The following is a 22,039-nucleotide window of genomic DNA, read 5'->3' as shown; positions in this document are numbered from 1 at the left end:
TATTTAGGACGATCTCTGGCTCTACTCTGCATGTGAATATTTACTTCATCGTCTAATTTGGTGGATCATGATCAATCAGATCAAAGTCGTATCATCCAAGTTTGTAGAGAATTTTAAACTTTAGCTAATTAACCGTCCCTTACAACAAAAGATAGATCAATGCCTCGATCGATATGTCGACACTTATTAAAATGGCTAGAATAGGCACTGGACTGGACTACCATAGAAACTTATTGAATGCTATTGATGCATCATCACCCACCTCTTGTGCTATTATTGGAGACAAGAGACAATGTACCAATTATTATGGCTTAAGTGTATGCCTCCATCTCCATCCCTCTTTAAACTTAAAACGCATACTCATTTTGGAGTGGCATGTTATAGATCTTTGAGTTGAGTCAGTGGTTGCGGCTTCGAAGATCCTAACGCAATTATTCATAGGCACACTTGTCCATTAGCTAATTATGAAGGCCAATGCTCTATACTTTTGAATAACTTTACCGTTGCAAAAGATAATAACAACTTCAAAAATTAGTGTAGTAATAATTAATATTGAAAATTATAATAGTAATTGCTCATGACTGATGGAGTCGGGGAGTTCGAGTCCTTTAGAATTGGGTTAGCTGAGTTGATGGAGTCGTGAAATTTGAGTCATTTGAAGTCGAATGACCGAGCTAATGAAGTTGAGTTCTCTGGTCATTTTGATCTCTACCTCAATTTAACTCTTGACTTGACTTTGTGATATGTAAGTCCTCCTCTTTGCCATATCACAAGCCTCTTTTTAGTTTAGTCGAAAGATATTCGAATTTGACTGATAAGATTGTAGTTTGATTACTAACTCGTACCTCGAGATGACACATCATCAAGTGTCTCTGAACTTATCATCTAACGCCTTGATAGCACACAAGGCACGCATCTTTAATGTGGGATGATATGTGTGATGGCGTATCATTTCTGAAATTTTGTAATAATATACATTTTTGTAATTTTTTTGTAGTTTAAAAAGTAATTTCCTGACCTTTTAAAGTTTATTTTATTATTTTTAAAAATATTTATCCGGTTTGACTTGTGGACCGAGTCAGGTTCTACGTCGCGCTGTCCATTTCTTCAAGGACGGCCCGGTCCAATTTACGCATCGAGTAGGAATTCCCCCGGTTCACCGCTTGCGACGGAGGCGGCAACCACCCCACTGATTTTCTATTTTTTTCCTTTTTTTTATCGCGTTGTTTAAAAATTCAACGCGTAAAACAAATAAATTAAAATGATTCAACGAGAACAGGCAGTTTACAAGAACAACTTCAAAAGTCTAACTCATCTTGCAATTTTATCTAAAATAATGATATTTAAAATATGTTATTTAAAATATTATTATGTAAAATTAACCTAAAGAACAAGAAACCAACGTCAGCTCACAATAGTCTTCTTTTTCCTCGAGGAGATCTTTTCTTCCGCCTCTTAATTAACAAAGTCAACTCAGAGAAAATCTCAGTTTACCCCATACTTTTGTCACTATTTACAAATGATCTTACATTCCTTTGTAATAGTCGGGAAGGGAGGGGAAGAAATAATTTACAATAAAAATGTGGGAGTTTTTAGTAAAATTTGTTGAGTTGGGAAAAAAGGTTGAAGGGCTTACTTTAATTGTTCGTCTCCTTGCGATGTGGCTCTCTAAGTGATGGAGTCGAAGAACGTATTGGCCGCGGTGGTCGCCGCCCTGGCGATGATCCTCGCCGTCGCCCTGTGGCTTCTGATCCGCTACGTCGTCGTCAATCGGAGGCGGTCGTCGGATCTCCAGCGAGTGGCCAGCGAGGGTAGGGAGCTTCGGTTCCAGTATAGCTTCTTCCGGCGAGTCGCGGGGCTGCCCACCAAGTACTCGCTGAGGGACCTCGACAGGGCCACCGAAAACTTCCGGTGGCTGCTGGGCCGCGGCGCCTCGGGGGCGGTCTTCAAGGGGGTCCTCGACGACGGCACGCCGGTGGCGGTGAAGCGCATCGAGGGGGCAGAGTACGGTGAGAAGCAGTTCACGGCGGAGATCGCGGCCGTCGCCAGCGTGCAGCACGTCCACCTCGTGCGCCTCCTCGGCTACTGCCACGTGACCGCCGGCGGCGGCGGGCCGTGCTTCCTCGTCTACGACTACATCGAGAACGGCTCCCTGGACGAGTGGATATTCCCGTCGCCGCGGCGGGGAAGGGGGCTGACGTGGCCGTTGAGGTACAGGGTGGCGGTGGACGTGGCGCGGGCGCTGGCGTACCTGCACCACGACTGCCGCGCGCGGGTGTTGCACTTGGACATTAAGCCGGAGAATATTCTGTTAGACGGCGAATTCCGGGCGGTGGTGGCGGATTTCGGGCTGTCGAAGCTGATGAACAGGGACCAGAGCCGGATAGTGACGAGCATGCGGGGGACAAAGGGATACCTGGCGCCAGAGTGGCTTCTCGGCACCGGAATCTCCGAGAAGTCCGACGTGTACAGCTACGGCATGGTGCTGCTGGAGCTGGTCGGTGGCCGCCGGAACGTCAGACTGGTGGAGGTATTCAATTCTGAGAAACTTTCATTCCGCCCCCAAATTTTATCATTTTCACTTTACGTCAAAATATTATATATATAGAAAATTGATATCATGAGCAGGATTCGTACGCGTCCGTGAGCGACATCGCCAACCCATGACCACTGCCGCCGGCCTCGCCACACCGTCCAGCTACCGCTGGCCGCTGACTCAGGCGCAATCGACACACCGCTCGCTGGCGCTTCGTCCGACGACGGATTCCGATCGGATAGTGATCGGAATCCGATATAATTTAATCAGAAACAGTCAAATCACGTGGCCCCTCACTGCGCGACCACTGTCGATTGCGATCAGGCTGGATTTCGGCCAAATTGCGATCGGCAGTGCCCGCGTCACAACGATGGCTCAATCGGGCCAGATTCCAATCAAATTGTGATCGGAGATCGACTGAGGAAGGACTGGTGTGCGACGCCGACCCGTCCTCAGTCGGATTCCGATCATGATTCGGTTGAAATCTGGACCGATCACGGTCGGCAGTGGCGCGGTGGGTGATTTGGCGATTTCTGGCCAAATTACGTTGGATTTCGATCGTTATCCGGTCGGAATCTGATGTCGGACGAAGCGCTGGCGAACGACACGTCGATCACGCCCCAGCCAGTGACCGATGATAGCCAGACGACATTCGCCGATGGCAGTGGCGGTGGATCAGTGGTGTCACTCACGGGCACGTATGAATCCGTCGCTCAGGATATCAGCTCTCTATATATATTCACACACGTATACTTAATAATAATAATAATAATAATAATAATAATTTTTTCATGTAATTTTTCGAACATTATGGGAGCAGAATAAAAAGGTTACATATGAGGGGGCAAAATGAAATTTTCTCATGTTGCTTTAACTAATCTCCCGGTTTGATAGTATGTTTAGATTCTTAATAGGACGGCGGCGGCGGCGGCGTTGGTGAAGGAAGGGGGAAGCAGAGTAAGTGGTCTTACTTCCCGAAGACGGTGATGGAGAAGGTGAGTGAGGGGCGGCTGATGGAGGTGGTGGACGAGAGGCTGCAGAGGGAAGCGGACCAGAAGCAGGTGACGACGATGGTCCACGTGGCTCTCTGGTGCATACAGGAGCGGGCGGAGCTGCGACCGACCATGACGGCGGTGGTCGAGATGCTGGAGGGGAGGATAGCCGCGACCGCGCCTCCTCCAGAGACGGAGATGCTCGTGGTGGACCTGCTCTCCATCATGGACGACAACGGCCAGTCCAGCTCCGCCGCCACCGGCGGCGGCAACATCGCGGCTAACGTGGCGACGTCGGCGGCCGTCCACGGGGGTAAGCGCGCGGCCTTTACGAGCTCGAGCACCAACTCCTTCGCCATGTCGTATCTATCGGGCCGATAAAACTATCTTCGAAAAAAAAAAATCTGGTTCTTCCTTCTGATACCTTCGTCGAGTACGATGAACTTCATTGAATTTACCACGAAAAATCCACAACTGAAACTCGAAGAAACAAGCAAGAAAGTACATACAAGATTTCTTCCGATCTGTGATCAACTGGCAAATTAGTAATCTCAAAACAAACTAATTAACAAGGAGATAAACGCATGATCCTTCCGAAACATGAAAAGGCAAGATATTAAACAAAGAAAACTGTATGAATAGAACGACTGATTCTCGCTATAGGAAATTTTCCTGTAGTTTCAGATGGATAGCCATCCAACTTCTTTCCCTTGGGCTTGTGTTCAATTTCAATGATCTCAGCATATCCTACAAAAACCATGGAGACTCAGAACCAGCCTCAGAGAAAAGGGATTCAAACCATCATCTAAAATTGCACAGTACGTAATATACAACGGAAAAGGAAAATCGCTCCACTGAGTGAAAGAATAGAACCTTGATCGCCGGGAGGAGGCGAGGGAGAGAATTCCTACGGTGAGCAAGAACAGCGCTACCAGTTTGAATCCGGCGGCATCATTGACGTATTAAAATAATAAGATTCAGCACCTGACCTATCAACTCCCATGCGGCATTGAATCAGCGAAGGTGTAAATTAATGAATGCTTGACCCAATGGATCCATTTTGGCTGGCGATGAAATCCAAGGACGGCGTGTCCAGTCCGGCGGTCAGCCCCCGGTGGTCAGCCCAAGGAGCCCGGCGTTCACACGTCAAGAGCTACAGTAGTGACTCCAGAATTATTAATCAGACTAGGAGATGCTCTTCATCACCAGTTTTGCTCCCTTCCGATCGAAGCTGTGCAACTAATTAAGCAGTCGCTGAGAGAGAGAGAGGATAGCAGCGGTCATGGCTGAGCTGCGAAGGTCTGAGACGACGTTCCGGCGGTCAGGGTCGTCGGGCGTGGTGTGGGACGAGACGTTCTTATCATCACGAGACCAGCATCCGACTCGGATCAAGAAGCACCGGGAAGATGGCGGCGGATTGCCGGAGAGGAAGCTGCGGCAGCAGGCCGAATCAAGCGCAGCAAGCAGTCACCCCTCTCAAGCACACCTTGATGCCGGCGCGGCTGACGCTCTGTCTCCTCGTCCTCTATGCTTTTGCTGCCCGTTCCCTGGCAAGAACAGCTCCACGAAACCACCGAGACCAAGAAGTAGCTAATTCATGCATGAAGTGCAGAAGAATGATCATAATCTGTTTAGTTTGGGCAGGTTTTGTATGATATGATAAGTATGCGATGTTGGATACCTTTACTTGTGTTCAACTTTATTCCCAAAACTAGAACATAACTGTCTTCCCCTTCTCCAACATTCAAATTTCCTCCACCACAAGCTCGACGCAACTGCTTCCATCAGAGAATAATCATTTTCAGAAAATCCAATTCAAAAACTTCCACTGATCGCACACAAGCAAGAAACTTTATTGAGTTGCCCAATGCACCATACGATGAACAACTTGAACAAAACTACCAAACTGTGAATAGCAACTGAGATATTCACTACACTTGATATGATCGTAGGTAGCATCAACAAACAGCAGATAAATCCCAACTTTACTCAGGAAGGATACGCCCGTCTGATACGCCCATCTAAATACGATACTGGGCAACTTGAATTGGAAACCGAGTATTGCGCTTATATGATACTGAAATCCTGCAGCAGAAAGAAAGCAAGCTAACTATTTTCGACTGAAGAATTCCATAACAGAAACGATTAAACTGACAATACTTCAGCAGAAAGAAAAGCACTCAGGAAGCGAAAGATGAAGTGGAGATATGATGAATGAAAGGGATCATATATCAGACATATTTTAGAAACTTGTTTTCGCTTTTAAAAACATTGCTTCATTAAAATTTAAATGCTTAGAACTAAAAACTCGATAAATAATGTAAAAGAGAGAGTGATTTACTAATAAACCTCAACGCTTTGAATATTGAGGAGATTTCCGAGCCTACGTTAAGCCAACTTTCTTCCTCTCAACAACTCGAGAATCTCTTGTCAGAAGGCCTTCTTTCCTCAGAGGAGCCCTGTGATTCTCTCCGACTCTAAGCAAAGCGCGTGCGATACTAAGAGAAATTGCCTGGGCCTGACCAGAGAGCCCTCCCCCATGAGCTTTGATGAAGACATCATAACTGCTTTCTATCCTAAAGTTGATAAGGGAGTTTTGATGTATTGCAGCCACAAAGGATTTCCTTGTAAATATTCCTGCATATTTTAGCTAGTAGTTAACAAGCATTGCAACCAACAATGTTTCTATTGCTCATGTAGAACATAAATAGTGAACAACAACAATCACCAGATACAACATTAAATAGAATGAGGTCGGCAAGCCATGTTAGTCCAAACTATTTGGAATTTGCTACATGGATCATAATGAACACTAAGCAAGATTATGCTATTTGTAATATCTCAATCTCTTACTGTGTTATCCAGAGTTGTTTTGGACTCCCTCTACCTAGATACCCTAAATCCTATTTGATTCAATTTGTTTAAATATAACACTTATTAGTCACCTTTGAAAATATTCATAATCTCTTAATATGTATATTTTTATTTTATCATCTAGTGAACCTGCACCTAATTACATTAGATGTTAATGACTTTCATCTTTTTTAATAATCCTGTAAATCAACAAAATCACATAACCAAGCTCAACAAGAAGGGATTTGCTCAGCAAAAAAGATGGTACCACACTATTGAGTTTATGCACTTTGAGGTAAAACATCTGAACTAGTTAGTGTATGTACAGATCATTTAGCTACCTGAATCCTGATAGCATTCCAAGAATAGAACTATGTGCCTAAGGGAATCAAAGTCATCCCTATCACTTGCCCTCTCTCCAACATATAAAGTTGTATGCAAATATAATGTGAAACGACAGATTAGATCAGAATAAGCTTAATATAATAGAAATTGTAAAAGTATCAAAATAATTTCCTTGTACCCAGTTCAGGTAACAACACATCCCCTGTGAAAAAGAACTAATGTTTATAATGTTTGTCGAGAACTAGAACAAAAAGGTTACATATTATTACCATATAAAATATTGAATTAATACACTTGGTATGTAAATAGTATTCGGACTCCATAAACCCCGAAGGCACCATGAATGGTGAGAGATTCTGTGAATGGTGAATTGGTTTGTTGTGCTTGTCAATATAGTCATTAAAGTCAACAATAAGATAGTTACATGAATCCATTCATTGAGAATTTGATGTGTCGTTGACTAAAAAAGAATGCCCTCTTTCAAAAAACAACAAAAGAAAAGAAGAACATTTTTTCACTAAGTTGTTCTAGCATTTTACTGCCTGACGAAACTTTCACAGATAGAACATCAGAGGTAGCTTAATTGTTTTTATAAGTGGAAAGAAATGTCTCAACTGTCATGTTATATAGGGGTTGTTCTAATGAACATGTTGATCTTTAGCAGGTAGGGAAGCCTAGAGGAAGCATGCTTTCAGATTTCTTCATTGAATAATGCTTTCTGTATCTCAGAACCAAAACCAGCCCAACAAACTCCCATATAAATTTTGACTCTTCAAATTCCCATTCTAAAGCTATAAAGTTCTGCATTTTCAGCATTTCTTTAACAAGATGGATGAGTCATCTCCAAGAGTCCAACTACAGGCTTTCTACATTAGGACAGGGAACAATGGTGCACCATGATCCTTGCATAGATGAGCTCTAGTTAGTCATTCAGTCTCCTCCATCTCAAGAATATTTCCATTTGGAACTTAAAGAACATTATAAACAGCAATATCCGCCAACCAAAGCTATTAATTTAGCAAGAAGCAATGGGAGCGTGAAGAATGACAACCATATTATAACTAGAATTGAATTTAGAACACTCAACTAAGTAAAGGATAACGACTGCAACACCTGGGCATCGCGGTAATTGATGACGAACTTCCCGGTTCCTCCTTGGAGAACGACGCGGGCAATGGCGCATTTCCTCCTCCCGGCCCCGATTGTCCTCTGGGCGGCGAACCCGTCGGGAAGCTGAGACTTGACGTACTTCTCAAGGCTCAAGCCCTCGACCTCTTCCTCGGAGATGGAGGCACTCCCGGCGACTGCGCCGACCGCGGTCAACGAAGAGAAGGCGGCGACGATCGGGTTTAGCCGGCGCGAGGAAACCGTACCTGGGAGAAAGATAAGACGGAAGGCTTGGAGGATACGGAGGAGGAGAAGGACAGGGAGGAAGAGAAGGCGAGGGTGAGAGCGTTGCTCTTCCCAAGGTAGAACAGGATGAGAAACGGATGGATGGATAAAAGTCGGTACCTTTATCAGTCCATTTCGGGATAAAAGCGGAAATGTGAAGAATACTGCTATATCGCCGCCTTCTGGAAGAAAACCGACGAAGATACTTTCGGATCCGGCTTCCCGCTCCCATCGCCGGAAGCGCCGCCCCTCTCCTTCGATAAGGAAGGCGACGAGGAATCGAAAAGAGTGATCTTTCTGTTCGAATTCTTCTTCTTAGTGTTAGTCTCCGGAAGCGCTTCCGCCTCGAGGCTGTCTCCGGAGGCTCTCGGCTTGCAGTCGACGATTTCTAGTTGCAGAACGAAGGGGAGAGGAAGATCCCGTGGAGAGGATTTTGTCCAGGCTTCCGACGAGGGAGGTGAAAGAGAAAATTCTGAAACTATTTGCACCAAAATAAAATTTGGCAACCGCGATCAGAGCCACGTGTGCTGTCGAAAGGACCCGATCCTAATGCGACAGGTCATATAAACGGCGGAGCTTAATCCGCATAAACATATTTATACTTTGCGATGCATGCCTAATTTCCTTTCCCCTCCGGATTGGGATTGGAAATGGCAATTAGCTAGCTAATCCAATAAAACCTCTTCCATTGCTTCCTCCGTCCATTTAATTGTAGCCTTGTAGGGAAGCCCAAGAAAATGTCATGGTGGGGGCGATCGCTGGTGGATTCCCTCCGCGCAGCCGCCGCCGTGGTCGACGACGACGACGGCGACGATGAGGAAGAAGAGCAAGCGACGGAAATTACCGGCAGAGCTGAGCAATCGGGCGTCGGATCCCCGTCGGGAGCTCAAGAAGTAGAGGACGACGAGGAGCAGGATAATCGGGGCGTAAAGGAGGACTTTTCTGAGCTGACCAAGACCCTCACCCGCCAATTCTGGGGCGTCGCCTCTTTCCTCGCCCCCGCCCCCGCCCCCGCCCCCGCCTCTCTCGGGCCCGACGACGCCGGCGATCGGACTGCGGGCGGGCTGCGCGACGATGGCGCCCCCGTTGTTGAGGCCTCGGATTCGCCGAGAATTGCCGGGATCCGCAGCGATTTCGCGGAGATCAGTGGGAAGTTCCGGAGCGGGATCTCGTCGGTGCTGTCGCACACGAAGACCGTCTCCGAGATCTCTAAGATCGCTTCTTCCATCTTGCCGTTCGGATTAGAGGAAGAGCGGGAGGAGGATGAGGATCTACTCGACGCGGTTGGTATCAATGAGGAGGTATTGGCATTTGCGAGAAATGTTTCTATGCATCCTGAGACTTGGCTAGATTTTCCTTTGCCCCATGGTGAAGAAGATTCAAAAGGTACACTTTTTCCTCCGCCTTAGATTCAAGGCTATAATTCTTTGTAATTCATTGCTCAGTTCATCATTTGATTTCTTATCTTCATAATGTCCTATATAGATATAATTGTGATTGTGATCAATATATTTTGGTCTCAGAAATCAGTAAAAACGTCATTCCATTTCTTCTTATTTCTTTAACAAGTAATGTTGGCTTCACAGGTTCGCTCTTAATCATGCGCTTGTGCCCAATTACTTATATGAAACTTCGTTTTCATATCCATTTTATTCTTAGCTTTCCTTCTTCATCATTAGGATATTCGTCTAAAACCATTTGTTCAGAGATTACAATATCTCAGATGTTGGATGCTGATCATGATAGCAAATGGGAAGTGTCTGGCTTCCTTAATTTCTCTTGAAGGCTTTACACTTGCTGGATTGATTCCCTTTGCTAAGGGTTGAGCATAAAAGCATTAATGTCAATGCATTTTGGAGCCATGATAAAGTTAATCTAAACATACACACAAGGAGGAAGCAAGCATAAGCACAATGACAAGTTAAAAGGAATAATAAAAAACTTAAGTAACATGCAAGGAAAAAAGCAAGCACAAGAAAGACAAAAAGCTTGTGGTTGTTCGCCTATCCAATCGGTTCTTCCTTGGATTTCAGAGTTTTAATTCTATCAGGCTTCAGCTTTTCTATACTTATTCCTAAACTAAAGACACTAGTCAGTCTCTTCCCTTAAGTATATCCTTGAAAAGCCAGTCTGTAGGTTAAGACCATTTCTGGATCTTCAGAGTTCGAGTAAAGTTTCCCTATTCCCTCCTCTCTTTGCGCTTGTCTCTTTCTATGTTGATTTTTGACTGAGACACGTGATTGTACTGCATCTCCTCTTCATAATGGTTCTGACTCCTGAATTCTTGAAAACAACATCAGATGATCTGCATAGGCTGAAGCTTTGAGGGCTTCAAATTCTCTTGGCCTTTAAATTACTCATCAAATTCTTCAAGAATGTAAAATGGATATTTTTTTGGTTTAAGGAAGATTTAGGAGTGTTGATGAAACCTTTAAAAGGCCTAATTATGCCATATAGTATTTGGGAGAAAGTTCTATTATAAGGAAACAAAACTAATATTTGGGACTTGAAAGTCAAATCTAGAGAATAACTAGCCATTTTTATTGACAGCTTTACATTTAGAAAATTGGTCTATCCTTTGCTACTACTGGTGCAAGATTTCATAGAGTTGCAATTGTTTTGGCTTATTTGAACTCATTTGGGGTCTAATTAAAGCACATTTTTGTAGCAAGATAATGTTTAAAATGTCTATAAGTGAAAGCTTAAAGGTTCAAAGGATAAAAGAGTAATTTAGGGTTTTGAGTTAACTTCATTGCAAACTGTGGATAAGTATAATTTCTATGTGCAAACCATTAAAGAGGTCACATGAACTTTGCAAGCTTCTAAAGAGATAAAATACTACAGTTCCAAGTATTTTAAGAAGCCATATTCTGAGTTAAATATGGTGGCAAATTGGCAAGTGAGCATGTTTCATATTATCATTATTTTATATCATTATTGATGTACTAACTTCGATTCAGATTTTAACCTTGGTACCTAAAACATAATGTGTCTCAATAATCTTCAAGATTTATTGACATGAGAAAACTAAGGTTTTCATTAAACACCCAGGAACTAAATTCATTAGCATTTGCCTTTTGTCCTTTTTTTGAAGGAACTGGTGCATTTATTTTTCTTGCTTTTGCTCAATTATGACAATATTGTATCCATCTTTATGCTGTTAAAAAAAGTACATGTTATTTGATCACCAAGTCACCCTAAGTTTTTCCTCAAAGAGAGATTTGTTTTATGCGCTGCCTTATCATCAGCATGTAAGAGCCTTACATATCATCATTTAGGATCTAACATGGGACTATTACAAATGAGCACTCTCGGACATAGATTCACATGATACAACCATTAATTTATGTGAAAAGAATGATGGCTATTTGGTGTGGCTAGCAAATTGTTATTGTGATCCATTACTCCTGAGCATTGCCTTATTATTGAGCTTGGCTTCCTGTGATAACTTCAGAAATTTTCTTTTCTACTAGATTTTGAATTGTCTGATGCCCAGCTAGAGCATGCAGTCGCCATTGAACGTCTTGCACCTGAATTTTCTGATATGAGAAGTGAGATTTGCCCTCGTCAAATGAGTGAAGAGTCTTTCTGGAAGATTTATTTTGTACTTCTTCAATCCAGACTTAATAGCAAGGATGCTGAACTCCTCTCTACTCCTCAGGTAATTTTGTTGCTTCCTTTTTGTCTGATTTTTGTTTTGCAATTCTCACTTTTATTGATAGACTATGAATGCAAAGAAATTGATTGGGATTAGAGGATATATGTATAATGTATGTGAGCTGTAAGCTTGTAATCCCATTCATTTGAATACAATATATTAAATCTACTTTCTAACTAAATGAGATTATATTTGGAAGAGTTAAATAGAGTTAAAATTGAATATTGAAATATAATTTCAATAATAAGAAAAAAGGAGATAATTAAGATGAACGCAGATTAAATTTCTCAGAATAAAAGTTTTACATATCCTTATTCAATTTGGAGATATTGATGCAGATATAGAGTAATTGATTGAAATGAGAGGAGATTGAGAAGTTTTTGTATGATCATCATGTACTCCTTAGGCTAAAATAAATATAAAATTGCAATGTGACTCATATTTTACCTATCAAGTGTTGGGCAATTAGTTAGGAAACAACAATATAAACATTTAATGTAACATATATATGTTACTGAAAAGGATCAAATCTAAATTTTAAAAAACGATTTGGGAGCAATAAATTGTAGTTTCTATTGATGATAAATTGAGCGAGAATAAACTAAGATGACAGACATGTTCAAAGATTATTAATAAATTCTATAGTTGCACAAGAAAAATCAATTAGAATTGAAGGTTTAGGAGCAAAAGGATACCAAAGAAAATTTCTGTTAACAGAACTGAAAGTGATTTATAAGATTTGATTATTACTAACAATTTAAACTTGCAAAGAGTTGCCATGGTGATGTTAATGTCATCAATATAAACTAGAGTTGCACTTATTACTTTGAATTGATATAATGTCATTGGATATGCTTTCATGTAACATGTAGATTTCTTTATACAAACCCTTATTTTTGCTATATCGTTAAAATCGAAGCTATGATTGATCTCATCTAGTGTCCTGATTTTAACAATCTTTTTTGTATCCTCATCTTGAGTGTGTACCTATTGATCTGGCTCTTTGGAAGTCATTATCCTTGAAGTACTTTTTTGTTGTTCAATAGTAGCTTGAAAATATGCCAGGCAATTGAAGCCTATTAGGTATAAAATATCCAAAAGAGATGCCAGCAAACGCTTTAGCTAATGACATCTCCTCATTCTATGTTGTTGCTTGCTTAATAAATTCTTTTCTGCTTGTCCTAGTATATTTCCTTATATATTTTGCTGCACTTGTTTTTGGGCTTGCTTATTGCTTAGCCATTTGCATCGCAACAGAGTTTGAAGTGAGTGGATTCCTTGAGATGTGTACATAAATAACAAGTAACGACTACTTTGAAACAATAATACATGTGTGTTAAACTTGGGATTGGTTACTTCATTTGGTATGCTTAGTTATGCTCATCATCATCTTTTCACTTCCCAGATTGTGGAAGCCAGAGCTGCACTTTTACAGGAACTTCCTAGCCAGAGAAAACCAGGATCTGAAAGGTTGGGAGGAGAAGCATCTTTTAACAAAGATGATGGTGCAGCAATTCCTATCAAAGAAAATGTCACAGCACTAACAAGCACTGCTAATGTAACCGTACCACCCAATACAGTTTCATATGGTGAATCAGTTTCTGAGTCTATCAAAGACATTGAAACTGAAAAACATTCCACCAAATCGATATCCTCTGATTCCACTGAAGAGGTAGAGACTGAAAAGCATCCCGTCCTAATTGAAGCCTCTGGCTCTATGGAATATGCTGAAACTGAGAAGCATCCTGTCCCAACAACTGAGGTGAAAATTATTGATAAATCAGTCACTGAAGAAGAGCCAGCAAATGGAACTAAGATTAAAGATATAACAACTGAAACATCGAAAAGCTCTGTTCAGACAAATGAAGAAGATGGCGACGGATGGTTGGAGGATGACATTGGTGAAACAAACACCACAAGGGGTGCCACTGTTCCTTTGGGGCAGGAAGAGGATGTCTCTTTTAGTGATCTGGAAGTGGACGACGATGATGATCAGGGCCCAACTATTAGCTCCAAAACCATTCCAGTTGATTCCCAAGCAAAAGTTTCTAGAGCTTCAGCTGCAGGTGACCACTCCACTGGTTCGGAGATGAAAGAATCCAATGATTGGCTCGATCTTGAAGACTTTGATGTGGAATGATGAGCTGATCCTTGTTGTCCGTGGCTTTCATGCATCAATTATTCTTCTAAACACAAGATCTATCTCTCATCCACACTAAAGTGTGTTCGTGGTATTCCATTGTAATGTACATATGGCTGGCACTATATATGTTGCACGCTGTGTCGTTGTGGGACTCCCATTTCTCAAGTTTGTTGTGGACTCACGGTATAACTTGTCTTGTTTGACTTTTTCAAGGAAGTCTTATAACTTATTGCATTGTAGTAACCCAGGAAGATCCATGTCATGCTTCAGGTAGTGTTTTGAGAACAAGATTAGATCAGCCGGTTCATGCAGTCAAAACTGATATGGCTTGGTCAATGGACGAATCCCGGTTTGAAAAACACCGGTTTAGGTCCATCCTGACGTTGAGGGGCATGCCGACATTGCCCTACCTTTTAGAGTTTATTTTTTAAAAATCAATTCTGATATAAAAAAATATATGTAAAAGTGAAACAACAAGCTTTAGTGTTATTTAAGAGTAACTTTATTAGATCCCATTAGCTGGACCAGGTCTATAATACTGTCTGTAAATTTGAATTAGTTTTTTCTGAAATCCTTTATTTTTTTGTCTTTAGAATTCTTGTGAATATATATGTCTAGATCATTTTTTTATCAATGTAAAAATAAGAGATGAAATACTAGGGATGTAATTGAATCGAATCGAATATTAAGAGGCTTGAGCTCGATTTATTTTTAGTTTGAGTTCAATTCAAACTTTACTTCTTAAGTTCAAATTTGGCTCATAATGAAATTAAATAGTTCATGAACGTTTCGAATTTGGTTCGTTCTATATATATACATGAATATTTTTGCGAGCACACATTTACGAGCTTCTAATGCTCTGTTTGGATGGAATTAGAGAAAGTTCATTAACAGAAGAGGAAGAGAGAGGAAGGGAGGAGAAATAAAGTATTTACATTATCCTTGTTTCGAAAAGATGGAAGATTCATTAACGGAATATGTGTTATTTTGTTTATGAGAAAAGTAAGGGGAATGAAAATTAAATATATAAAGTTATAAAAATACCTTCATTATTTAAAAAAGACAACACATATAAAGGATGGATGAGAAACTACAAGATTTTGTTAATATTACATATAGAAATTGGAATATGGAAGATTCAACATATGTTCTTTAGATAAGTCTTTATCCTTGGAGGAAAATAAAAAGAAGAAGAGTTGTATTATATGTCTTTGTCCTTGGAAGAGAATAAGAAGAAGAAGAGCCGCAGATTACATGTCTCTATCCTCTTGAATCTGGTTCTCGAAAAGATTTGTGATGAAGATCGATATGCTGACATCGTGGAGTGTGAACGATTGAACACTGAGTGGTGACATCACATGTTGTGTAAGGAGCGATGGTGAAAAACGAGATACATCAATAGATGAGTTAACTTATGAATTAATATTTTAAAATAAAGATAAAATTAAAATAAAATATTTTTGAATTCTCCTTTTCCTTTCCTACACTCTAAATCGGAGTGTCAGAAATTATAGTGATTCATGCGCATGCAAAGGTAAACTTATCTTTCTCTCCTCTTTTCCTCCTTAACTCACTTCATTTCAAATAAGAGTCAAAATTTTTTTCCCCCTTATTTATCCTTCCCTCACCTCCTCCTAAAAACATAGCGTAAAAGAATATTTTTGTGAGTTCACGAATCAAATACTGTTAAATTTGAGTTCGATTGATAATATTTTTGAATTTGAAATGAAGTTAGCTCGACGCGTTAACTTGAATGATTTTTTTGTTGAATCAAGACCTGAAAAACTTATCAACTACCAAACTCATTTACCATCTAAAAAATACAAAATAAACAGCAAGAATTAGTAGCGGTTTTTAAAACACTGCAAGTTAAAATAAAACAGCAAAAGGCAGTCTCTTTGCACGAAATCATGATGGCACGCCTTCTTTTAAAACATGCCTCCTTCCTTTCTGAGCTTTCTTTGATTATGCTCGTGCATTGTGCTTTTACGGTTGCCTACTGACCGCTTGGACCGCTACTCTCTCTCTCTCTCTCTCTCTCTCTCATGCCTTCCTGCTTCTTCCTGAGCTCCGGCTGCGTCTCCTTCCTCGGCCTCGGCGGCTGCTCGGGAGCCAAGTCCCCAGCGAGGCGGCGGCCGGCGCCGGGCCGCCGCGGGCTCGACCGGGCGGCGTCGTGGGTCGGCAACATCCTCACCGCTGCCTTCTTCGCCTCGATGGAGCACTGCTCGTGCATCAACATCGCCACCGAGGGCGACGACGACGTGCCGCTCATGCAGCACGACGACGGCACCGTCGACGTGGCGGAGGAAGGTGGCCGGGGAGGGTTGCGGAGGAGGAGGAGAGGGAGAGGAGTTGAGGGATGCTGAGACGTACAGATCGATGGTTGTATGATCTTGTTATCTGTTTTGATTTTTTTTCATGTTGTCTGTTTGTTTTCTTGCCATGAATTGTCCAAAATTCAGTTGTGTTTCATTCACCTCAATTGCAGCACGCAAGAACATTCGATCCGTTATTCTTATTCCAACCACACCAACGTCACAAACCACGATTCAATCATCGATAGATGATCGATAAATACGACGAGACGCAAGAACAGCACAACAAGAAACACACATTCGGCTACGTTCATTTAGCGGAACGCCGATCAGCGCCCGGCCTCTCTTTGCCGCGGTCTCCTTCGGAGGCGGCGCCGCCGCCGGAAGGCTGAGGGTTCAGCTTGACGCCGGGCCAGTCCCGGCACATGCAGTGCTCCCCCTGCCCGATCCGCTGGTAGATGGAGGCGGCGTGGAGGCCGCAGCCTTCCCACCCCCGCTTCCCGCACCGGGAGCACTTCACCTCGTAGCACATCCCGATCACTTTGCTTTCCCCGGCGATGGACGACGAGAAGCCACGAGGTATTTATAGGGATCGTTTGGACCATTGCAAATCCAAATCCACGAATTAATAATACACAAGGAACGTTATCCTCGTCGTCGTTTGCTTCGCAAGGCGGATTTACAGAAGCGACAGCATTTGTTCGATCGATTTCGAGGCTGGCCAAAGAATCAGATCATTAATTAACCATCTGCAGCTGTGATCGGCACGCTTCTAGAAGAACAGGAGATTGCCTCCACGTGTCCGCGAGGTCAAGCTTAAAGACAAGTCAAACTTGACCAACAAAGGAATTAGACTCAATTTAGAAGGAACTTAGAGGACCTGATCCAATTGAATCAGTTCAGCACGCCCATCGTAAGGAGACGAATCTGCGTAGGGACAAGTTGGTCTCGGACATCGATATCATCCTCGGCTCGACCTCAAACCCGCTGATATTAACACTGACCTCATATTTGACTCAGCCATAGACGTCAATCTTATCTCCTATTCAACAAGGGCAGAGCCTTGATGGGCTTAAAAAGGAACTATTATTTAAATTTACTATAGAAAAAATAAAAAATCGATGTAAGAGAGGATGATAGTCCGGGGACTTTCGATTAGATCGGAGTTAACTCGGAGGTTATAAATTTTCTGACTCTACCATGACAATTCGGCCACAGACTCCGATTTCATCTCCGACTCGATCATACTCGTCACCTCGTCTATCCTTAGAGTTACTCCGTATTGACTTTATCTCCTCATCCATCTTTGGCTTGGACTCACACCCTACGTCAATGGCGGAGTCAGCTCAAGTGATCTATCCGAGTTGATCTCCAATTCTGAACTACGCCGACGATACACCCGGGCTATCTTTTTTGTTCTCTTAAATTTTCTTATCTCTCATCCATAAATTTAATTTTTTTTTCTTTTTCGATGCCATCGAACCCCCGAGCTATAGCCCGGATAGCTACAAAGGTGACTCTATCCGTGCCCTACGTGACCCATAGAAGATACAAGAGTGCAGGGATAAAGATGTGTTTGATTCATGGAACCGTTCCTTGTAGAAGACATGGGAACCATTCCTTTTAGAAGACATGGAGAACGATAGCCGTACATCTTAAAACATGTGGGTAACAAAAAGTATACATCTCCAAATACGTGATCAACAAGTGTGCACGTCCATTACACTTACCGTTTGCTCTGAACGCAAATATGCATATAAAAAAAATTTTTAGTTAATTTTTTTTTCTTCTAACATAATTTTGAAATACTGTTTTTCGAGTCCTTTTACTCCCCTCGGCGACGATCTACATGGATATGCAAGTCAGTTCATTTATTATTGATCAGATCAGATAGTTGATAAACACTTTCTCAATCTATTTGGTGGGAAACTTCCGGGGACCGGGCTGACCACCCCCAGAGATGTGGTTATTGAGATTATCATTTTTTAATGAGCATAATTAGTCCCTGGGGCAATAGTAGGACATTCGGGTTGTGATCCAGGGACTCACGATTCGATCCCCAACTACGACGTATTTACAAGAATTTTCTTTCAAATGGGGAACGCAATCAAAGGATGTTGGGCATCTGGATTGACCGCCGTATGCGCTTCCCGATTTACCCTGGTGGTCCACCCCCAGACCGGCCAGGGATTGAGTCCATGAGACTGACTGAGATTTATCATTTTTTTAATGGGCATAATTAGCATCTGGGTTGGCTGCTGTGTGCGTTTCCCGATTTATCCTGGTGGCCGGTGGGAAATTTTCGTAGGGCCGGATCGGTCACCCCCAGGGATTGAGTCAATGCGACTGACTGAGATTATCATTTTTTTAATGGACATAATTAGTCCCCGGGGCCATGGTGCCGCGGTAAGACATCCAGGTTGTCACCCAGGCACCTGCGGTTCGATCCTCAGTTACGGCGTATTTGTATGAATTTTCCTTCAAATGGGTTGGGTTGGCCGTTACGTGCGCTTTTTGATTTACCCTGGTAGTCGGTGGGAAATTTCCATGGGACCAGGCCGGTCACCTCGAGAGCTTGACTCAATGCGACTAACTAGGATTTTATCATTTTTTTAATGGACATAATTAAATTGATGAATTAAATTTATAAAATAAAAAATAAAATATTTTTTTTCATATTAAAAAAATAGAGGACTAATGAAACTTTTATACTTTGAAAAAGACTTGACTCGCATTCGTCCAATTTGGTGCGGGAATGAAGCCAAATTAATCAATCAAACACGGAGACAGCACGGATCGAGCTGGCCTCCACGTCTCCATCGAGCCTTGACCAAGTCTCTTCTTCGTCGCTTGGCAGTTTGCATGGGTGTGGTGCCCTTTTACGTGTCCGGAATGGCCTGGAAAGCAACACAGGCAAGTGCTCGGCGCCTTCCCTCGCTACGACTTGGTCTACGCTACCAACGAACTGTCCCCCTCCCGCCACAATATGAAATGCCCTTTACTTTCCACGCGTCATTCCTTAAATCCTTATAACCATCCTTCCCAACGCCCCCACTCAACTGACGGTCGACGCACTTCTCCGTTCCGCCTGCATGAAGTCTCCGGCGTGCCTCCTCTTTCTTTTCCCCTTCCTCTGTTACTACCTTCCCTTCTGCCACCTCGCCGTCTCTGCTCTCCCTCGCCGCGAGCTCATGGCCCTCCGACACCTCCGCGACTCGCTCGCCATCAACACCACCTCATGGCCCACCAAGAGCAACCCCTGCGTCCGCTGGCTCGGCGTCCGGTGCGAGAACAACACTGTCATCTCGATCAACCTCACCGCCGTCAGCCTGAGACCGACCTTGCAGCCCAGAGCACTCGCCGCCGACATGATCTTCCGCCGGCTAAGGAACCTCTCCTCCTTCGACGCCTCCGGTTTCCCGTACCCCGTTCCCTCCCCACCGCCTTCGGCGAGGCAGTTTCCCTCTCCTACCTCTCTCTCTCCCGGACTGGCGTCTCCGGTGGCATCCCCGCTGTTTTGTCCCGTCTCAGCCGGCTCACGTTCCTCGACCTTTCCAACAACAGACTCTCCGGTACTGTCCCAGCGGAGCTCGGCGGCCTCTCCTCCCTCGTCTCCCTCGATCTCAGCTACAACTCGCTCTCCGGCGAGGTGCCAGAGGATCTCTTCTCGGAGTTTTCATCTCTAAGTTCCGTCAAACATGGAAGCGTCTTTAACCTGTCCCATAATCAATTATACGGATCGATCTCTTTGGAATTCCAAAGGGTACTTGTTCAAAGATTCAGCGAGGTGGATCTCTCGAGCAATTACTTCACCGGAAGCGAATCAGTGAGCTTTCGCAATGCTTCGTGGAATTGCTTTAGTACTGCGGTGAATCAGAGGCCGTCGGTTCAGTGCAATGACTTCTACACCAAAAGGGGCCTCGCCGTCTATTCAACGATTGCATCCCACAGCAAAAGGAGCTGGCGTCTGTGGTATTTGCTGGTGGCCATATTTTGTAGCTCGGCCGTCACCGTTGCTATTGTTCTGCTCTGCATCAGTAGACGGAGAGCTTGTTCGAAGGCTGCCGCCGCCAGCAACAGCAGCCTCCCTCCGCCTTCCACAGAAGCAGCACCGCCGGTGTCTTCCCCTGCAACTCCCGGCGACGGTTTCAGCTACGATCAGCTGTTGAAGGCTACGTCAAATTTCAGCGCCGCAAAGCTCATCAAGAACGGCCACTCCGGTGACCTCTACCACGGCGTGCTGGAAGACGGAACAGAGGTGGTGGTGAAGAGAATCGACCTGAAATTCGCGCATCGAGAATCGTATTCGGCCGAACTGAACTTGCTCGACTCTGTTTCCGCCGCCGCCCTATTGGTGCCCTTCCTCGGGAGCTGCTCGGAGAAGGAAAGCGAGAAGCTTCTTGTCTACAAATACATGAAGAACGGCGATCTCACTACTTCTCTGCACAAGAAAGTTGTGATCGAGGGAGATGATTTGCAGTCGCTAGACTGGATAAAGAGGTTAAAGATCGCGATCGGCGTCGCAAAGGCTCTCTGTTTTCTTCATCACGAAAGCAGTCCTCCGATGGTTCATCGGTAAGCATTACATCGATCGATCATTCTTCCAATGATTCCTGCAACTTATTATGTTCTGTTTTCAGAGATCTTGAAGCAAGCAGCATCCTTCTTGATGATAAATACGAGGTCCGATTGGGGAGTCTCAGCGAAGTGTGCGCGCAGCAATTCGACGTCCACCAGAGAGTCTTGGCCAGATTCCTGAGACCATCGCAGTAATTCCTCAACAAATCCATTCCAAAGCTCGAAAAGTAAATTGAACTCGAAATCGAAATTGAAACTTGTGTTTGCTGCAGGAGTCTCAATCGAGGCTTATCGTGCTCTTCCACGGCGACGTGCGCCTACGACATATACTGCATGGGGAAGGTGCTCCTCGAGATCGTCACGGGGAGGCCGGGGATCAGCGGCTTCAACAACGCCGCCACGAACCGGTGGCTGGAGGAGACGGTAGCATGCATCAGCATCATGGAGAAGGAGCCGATGGCGAAGATCGTGGACCCGGGGCTGGTGGTGGACGACGACCACATGGAGGAGGTGTGGGCGGTGGCGGTGGTGGCCAAGGCGTGCCTCGACCCGCGGCCGGCCAAGCGACCGCAAGCGAGGCACGTGCTGAAGGCGTTGGAGAGCCCATTGAAGGTCGTCAGGGAAGTGAACCTGCCGAGCTTTTCTTCTTCGTGGAGTTCGTGGCAGAGCGTGTTGATCGGCGGGTGGCTGCACAGCGTCTCCAGCGCCGCCTCCGTCAGGCCTGTGGAGGACCCGGTGCAGAATCCCAGGTCTCGTGGGAGCGCGGAAGGGGACACGGACAGAGTGTGAAGAGTATTTTTTTTACTTTAAACAGGGTTTATATGAATGAATTCCTTGTGCTAATGGCAAGCTCAGCTTCGTTAGTCGCCGGTCGCCGGCGCCGGCCATTGACTCCCGGTCGCTGAGTGGCAAAGACGATCAATAGCAGCGAGTGATAAGTTTAGAACTGGATTCGATTAATGTTTATATACTATCATTAATTTTTTTTTTTTTTATATTTTGAATATAGCCGTCAAGACAGGCCCGGCTTTAGGCATAGGCCGGTAAGGCCTATGCCTAGGGCCCAGATTTAAAAGGGGCCCAAAAAAATTTAAAGTATTTAGGGTTAATGGGTAATAGATGGTTAAAATCCGATCCGGAAAATCTCGCCGCGTCCCGATAATGATATCCCCTTTATCTCCCCTCTCCTCGGTCGACGCGTTCTCCCCTCTTCTCGACGTTCTCGTT

General features: G+C 43.8%; 3 protein-coding genes and 1 pseudogene across 4 annotated transcripts; 3 read left to right on the top strand and 1 right to left on the bottom strand.

The window, feature by feature from the left end:
• The first annotated feature begins 1,675 nt into the window (after positions 1-1,675).
• Positions 1,676-3,909, top strand: LOC141832781 (putative receptor-like protein kinase At5g20050). The gene is made up of 2 exons (XM_074720164.1): positions 1,676-2,530; positions 3,451-3,909. The coding sequence occupies exons 1-2, from the start codon at positions 1,676-1,678 to the stop codon at positions 3,907-3,909; spliced, it is 1,314 nt and encodes a 437-aa protein (XP_074576265.1).
• Positions 3,910-4,241: 332 nt separating this feature from the next.
• LOC141833714 (small ribosomal subunit protein uS9c-like) lies at positions 4,242-8,528 on the bottom strand. The gene is made up of 6 exons (XM_074721206.1): positions 8,239-8,528; positions 7,840-8,099; positions 5,870-6,165; positions 5,210-5,613; positions 4,402-5,118; positions 4,242-4,275 (listed from the first exon to the last, which is right to left on the bottom strand). The coding sequence occupies exons 1-3, from the start codon at positions 8,348-8,350 to the stop codon at positions 6,100-6,102; spliced, it is 438 nt and encodes a 145-aa protein (XP_074577307.1). The 5' UTR covers positions 8,351-8,528; the 3' UTR covers positions 4,242-4,275; positions 4,402-5,118; positions 5,210-5,613; positions 5,870-6,099.
• Positions 8,529-8,812: 284 nt separating this feature from the next.
• LOC141834108 (uncharacterized) lies at positions 8,813-14,135 on the top strand. The gene is made up of 3 exons (XM_074721555.1): positions 8,813-9,504; positions 11,592-11,779; positions 13,182-14,135. Exons 1-3 carry the CDS (start codon positions 8,856-8,858, stop codon positions 13,914-13,916), a joined length of 1,572 nt encoding a protein of 523 aa, XP_074577656.1. The 5' UTR covers positions 8,813-8,855; the 3' UTR covers positions 13,917-14,135.
• Positions 14,136-19,285: 5,150 nt separating this feature from the next.
• On the top strand, positions 19,286-21,800 carry LOC141833496 (uncharacterized; annotated as a pseudogene). Its single transcript, XR_012602211.1, has 3 exons — positions 19,286-20,809; positions 20,875-21,003; positions 21,085-21,800. The product of XR_012602211.1 is annotated as an uncharacterized LOC141833496 (transcript).
• Positions 21,801-22,039: the final 239 nt, after the last annotated feature.

Source organism: Curcuma longa, chromosome 8, assembly GCF_044706935.1.
Source record: "Curcuma longa cultivar G26 ecotype Majalengka, Jawa Barat chromosome 8, ITB_CL_G26_1.1, whole genome shotgun sequence".
Lineage (NCBI taxonomy): Eukaryota > Viridiplantae > Streptophyta > Magnoliopsida > Zingiberales > Zingiberaceae > Curcuma > Curcuma longa.
The sequence above is the reverse complement of the archived record's forward strand: the minus strand, read 5'-3'. Positions and strand labels throughout refer to the sequence as shown.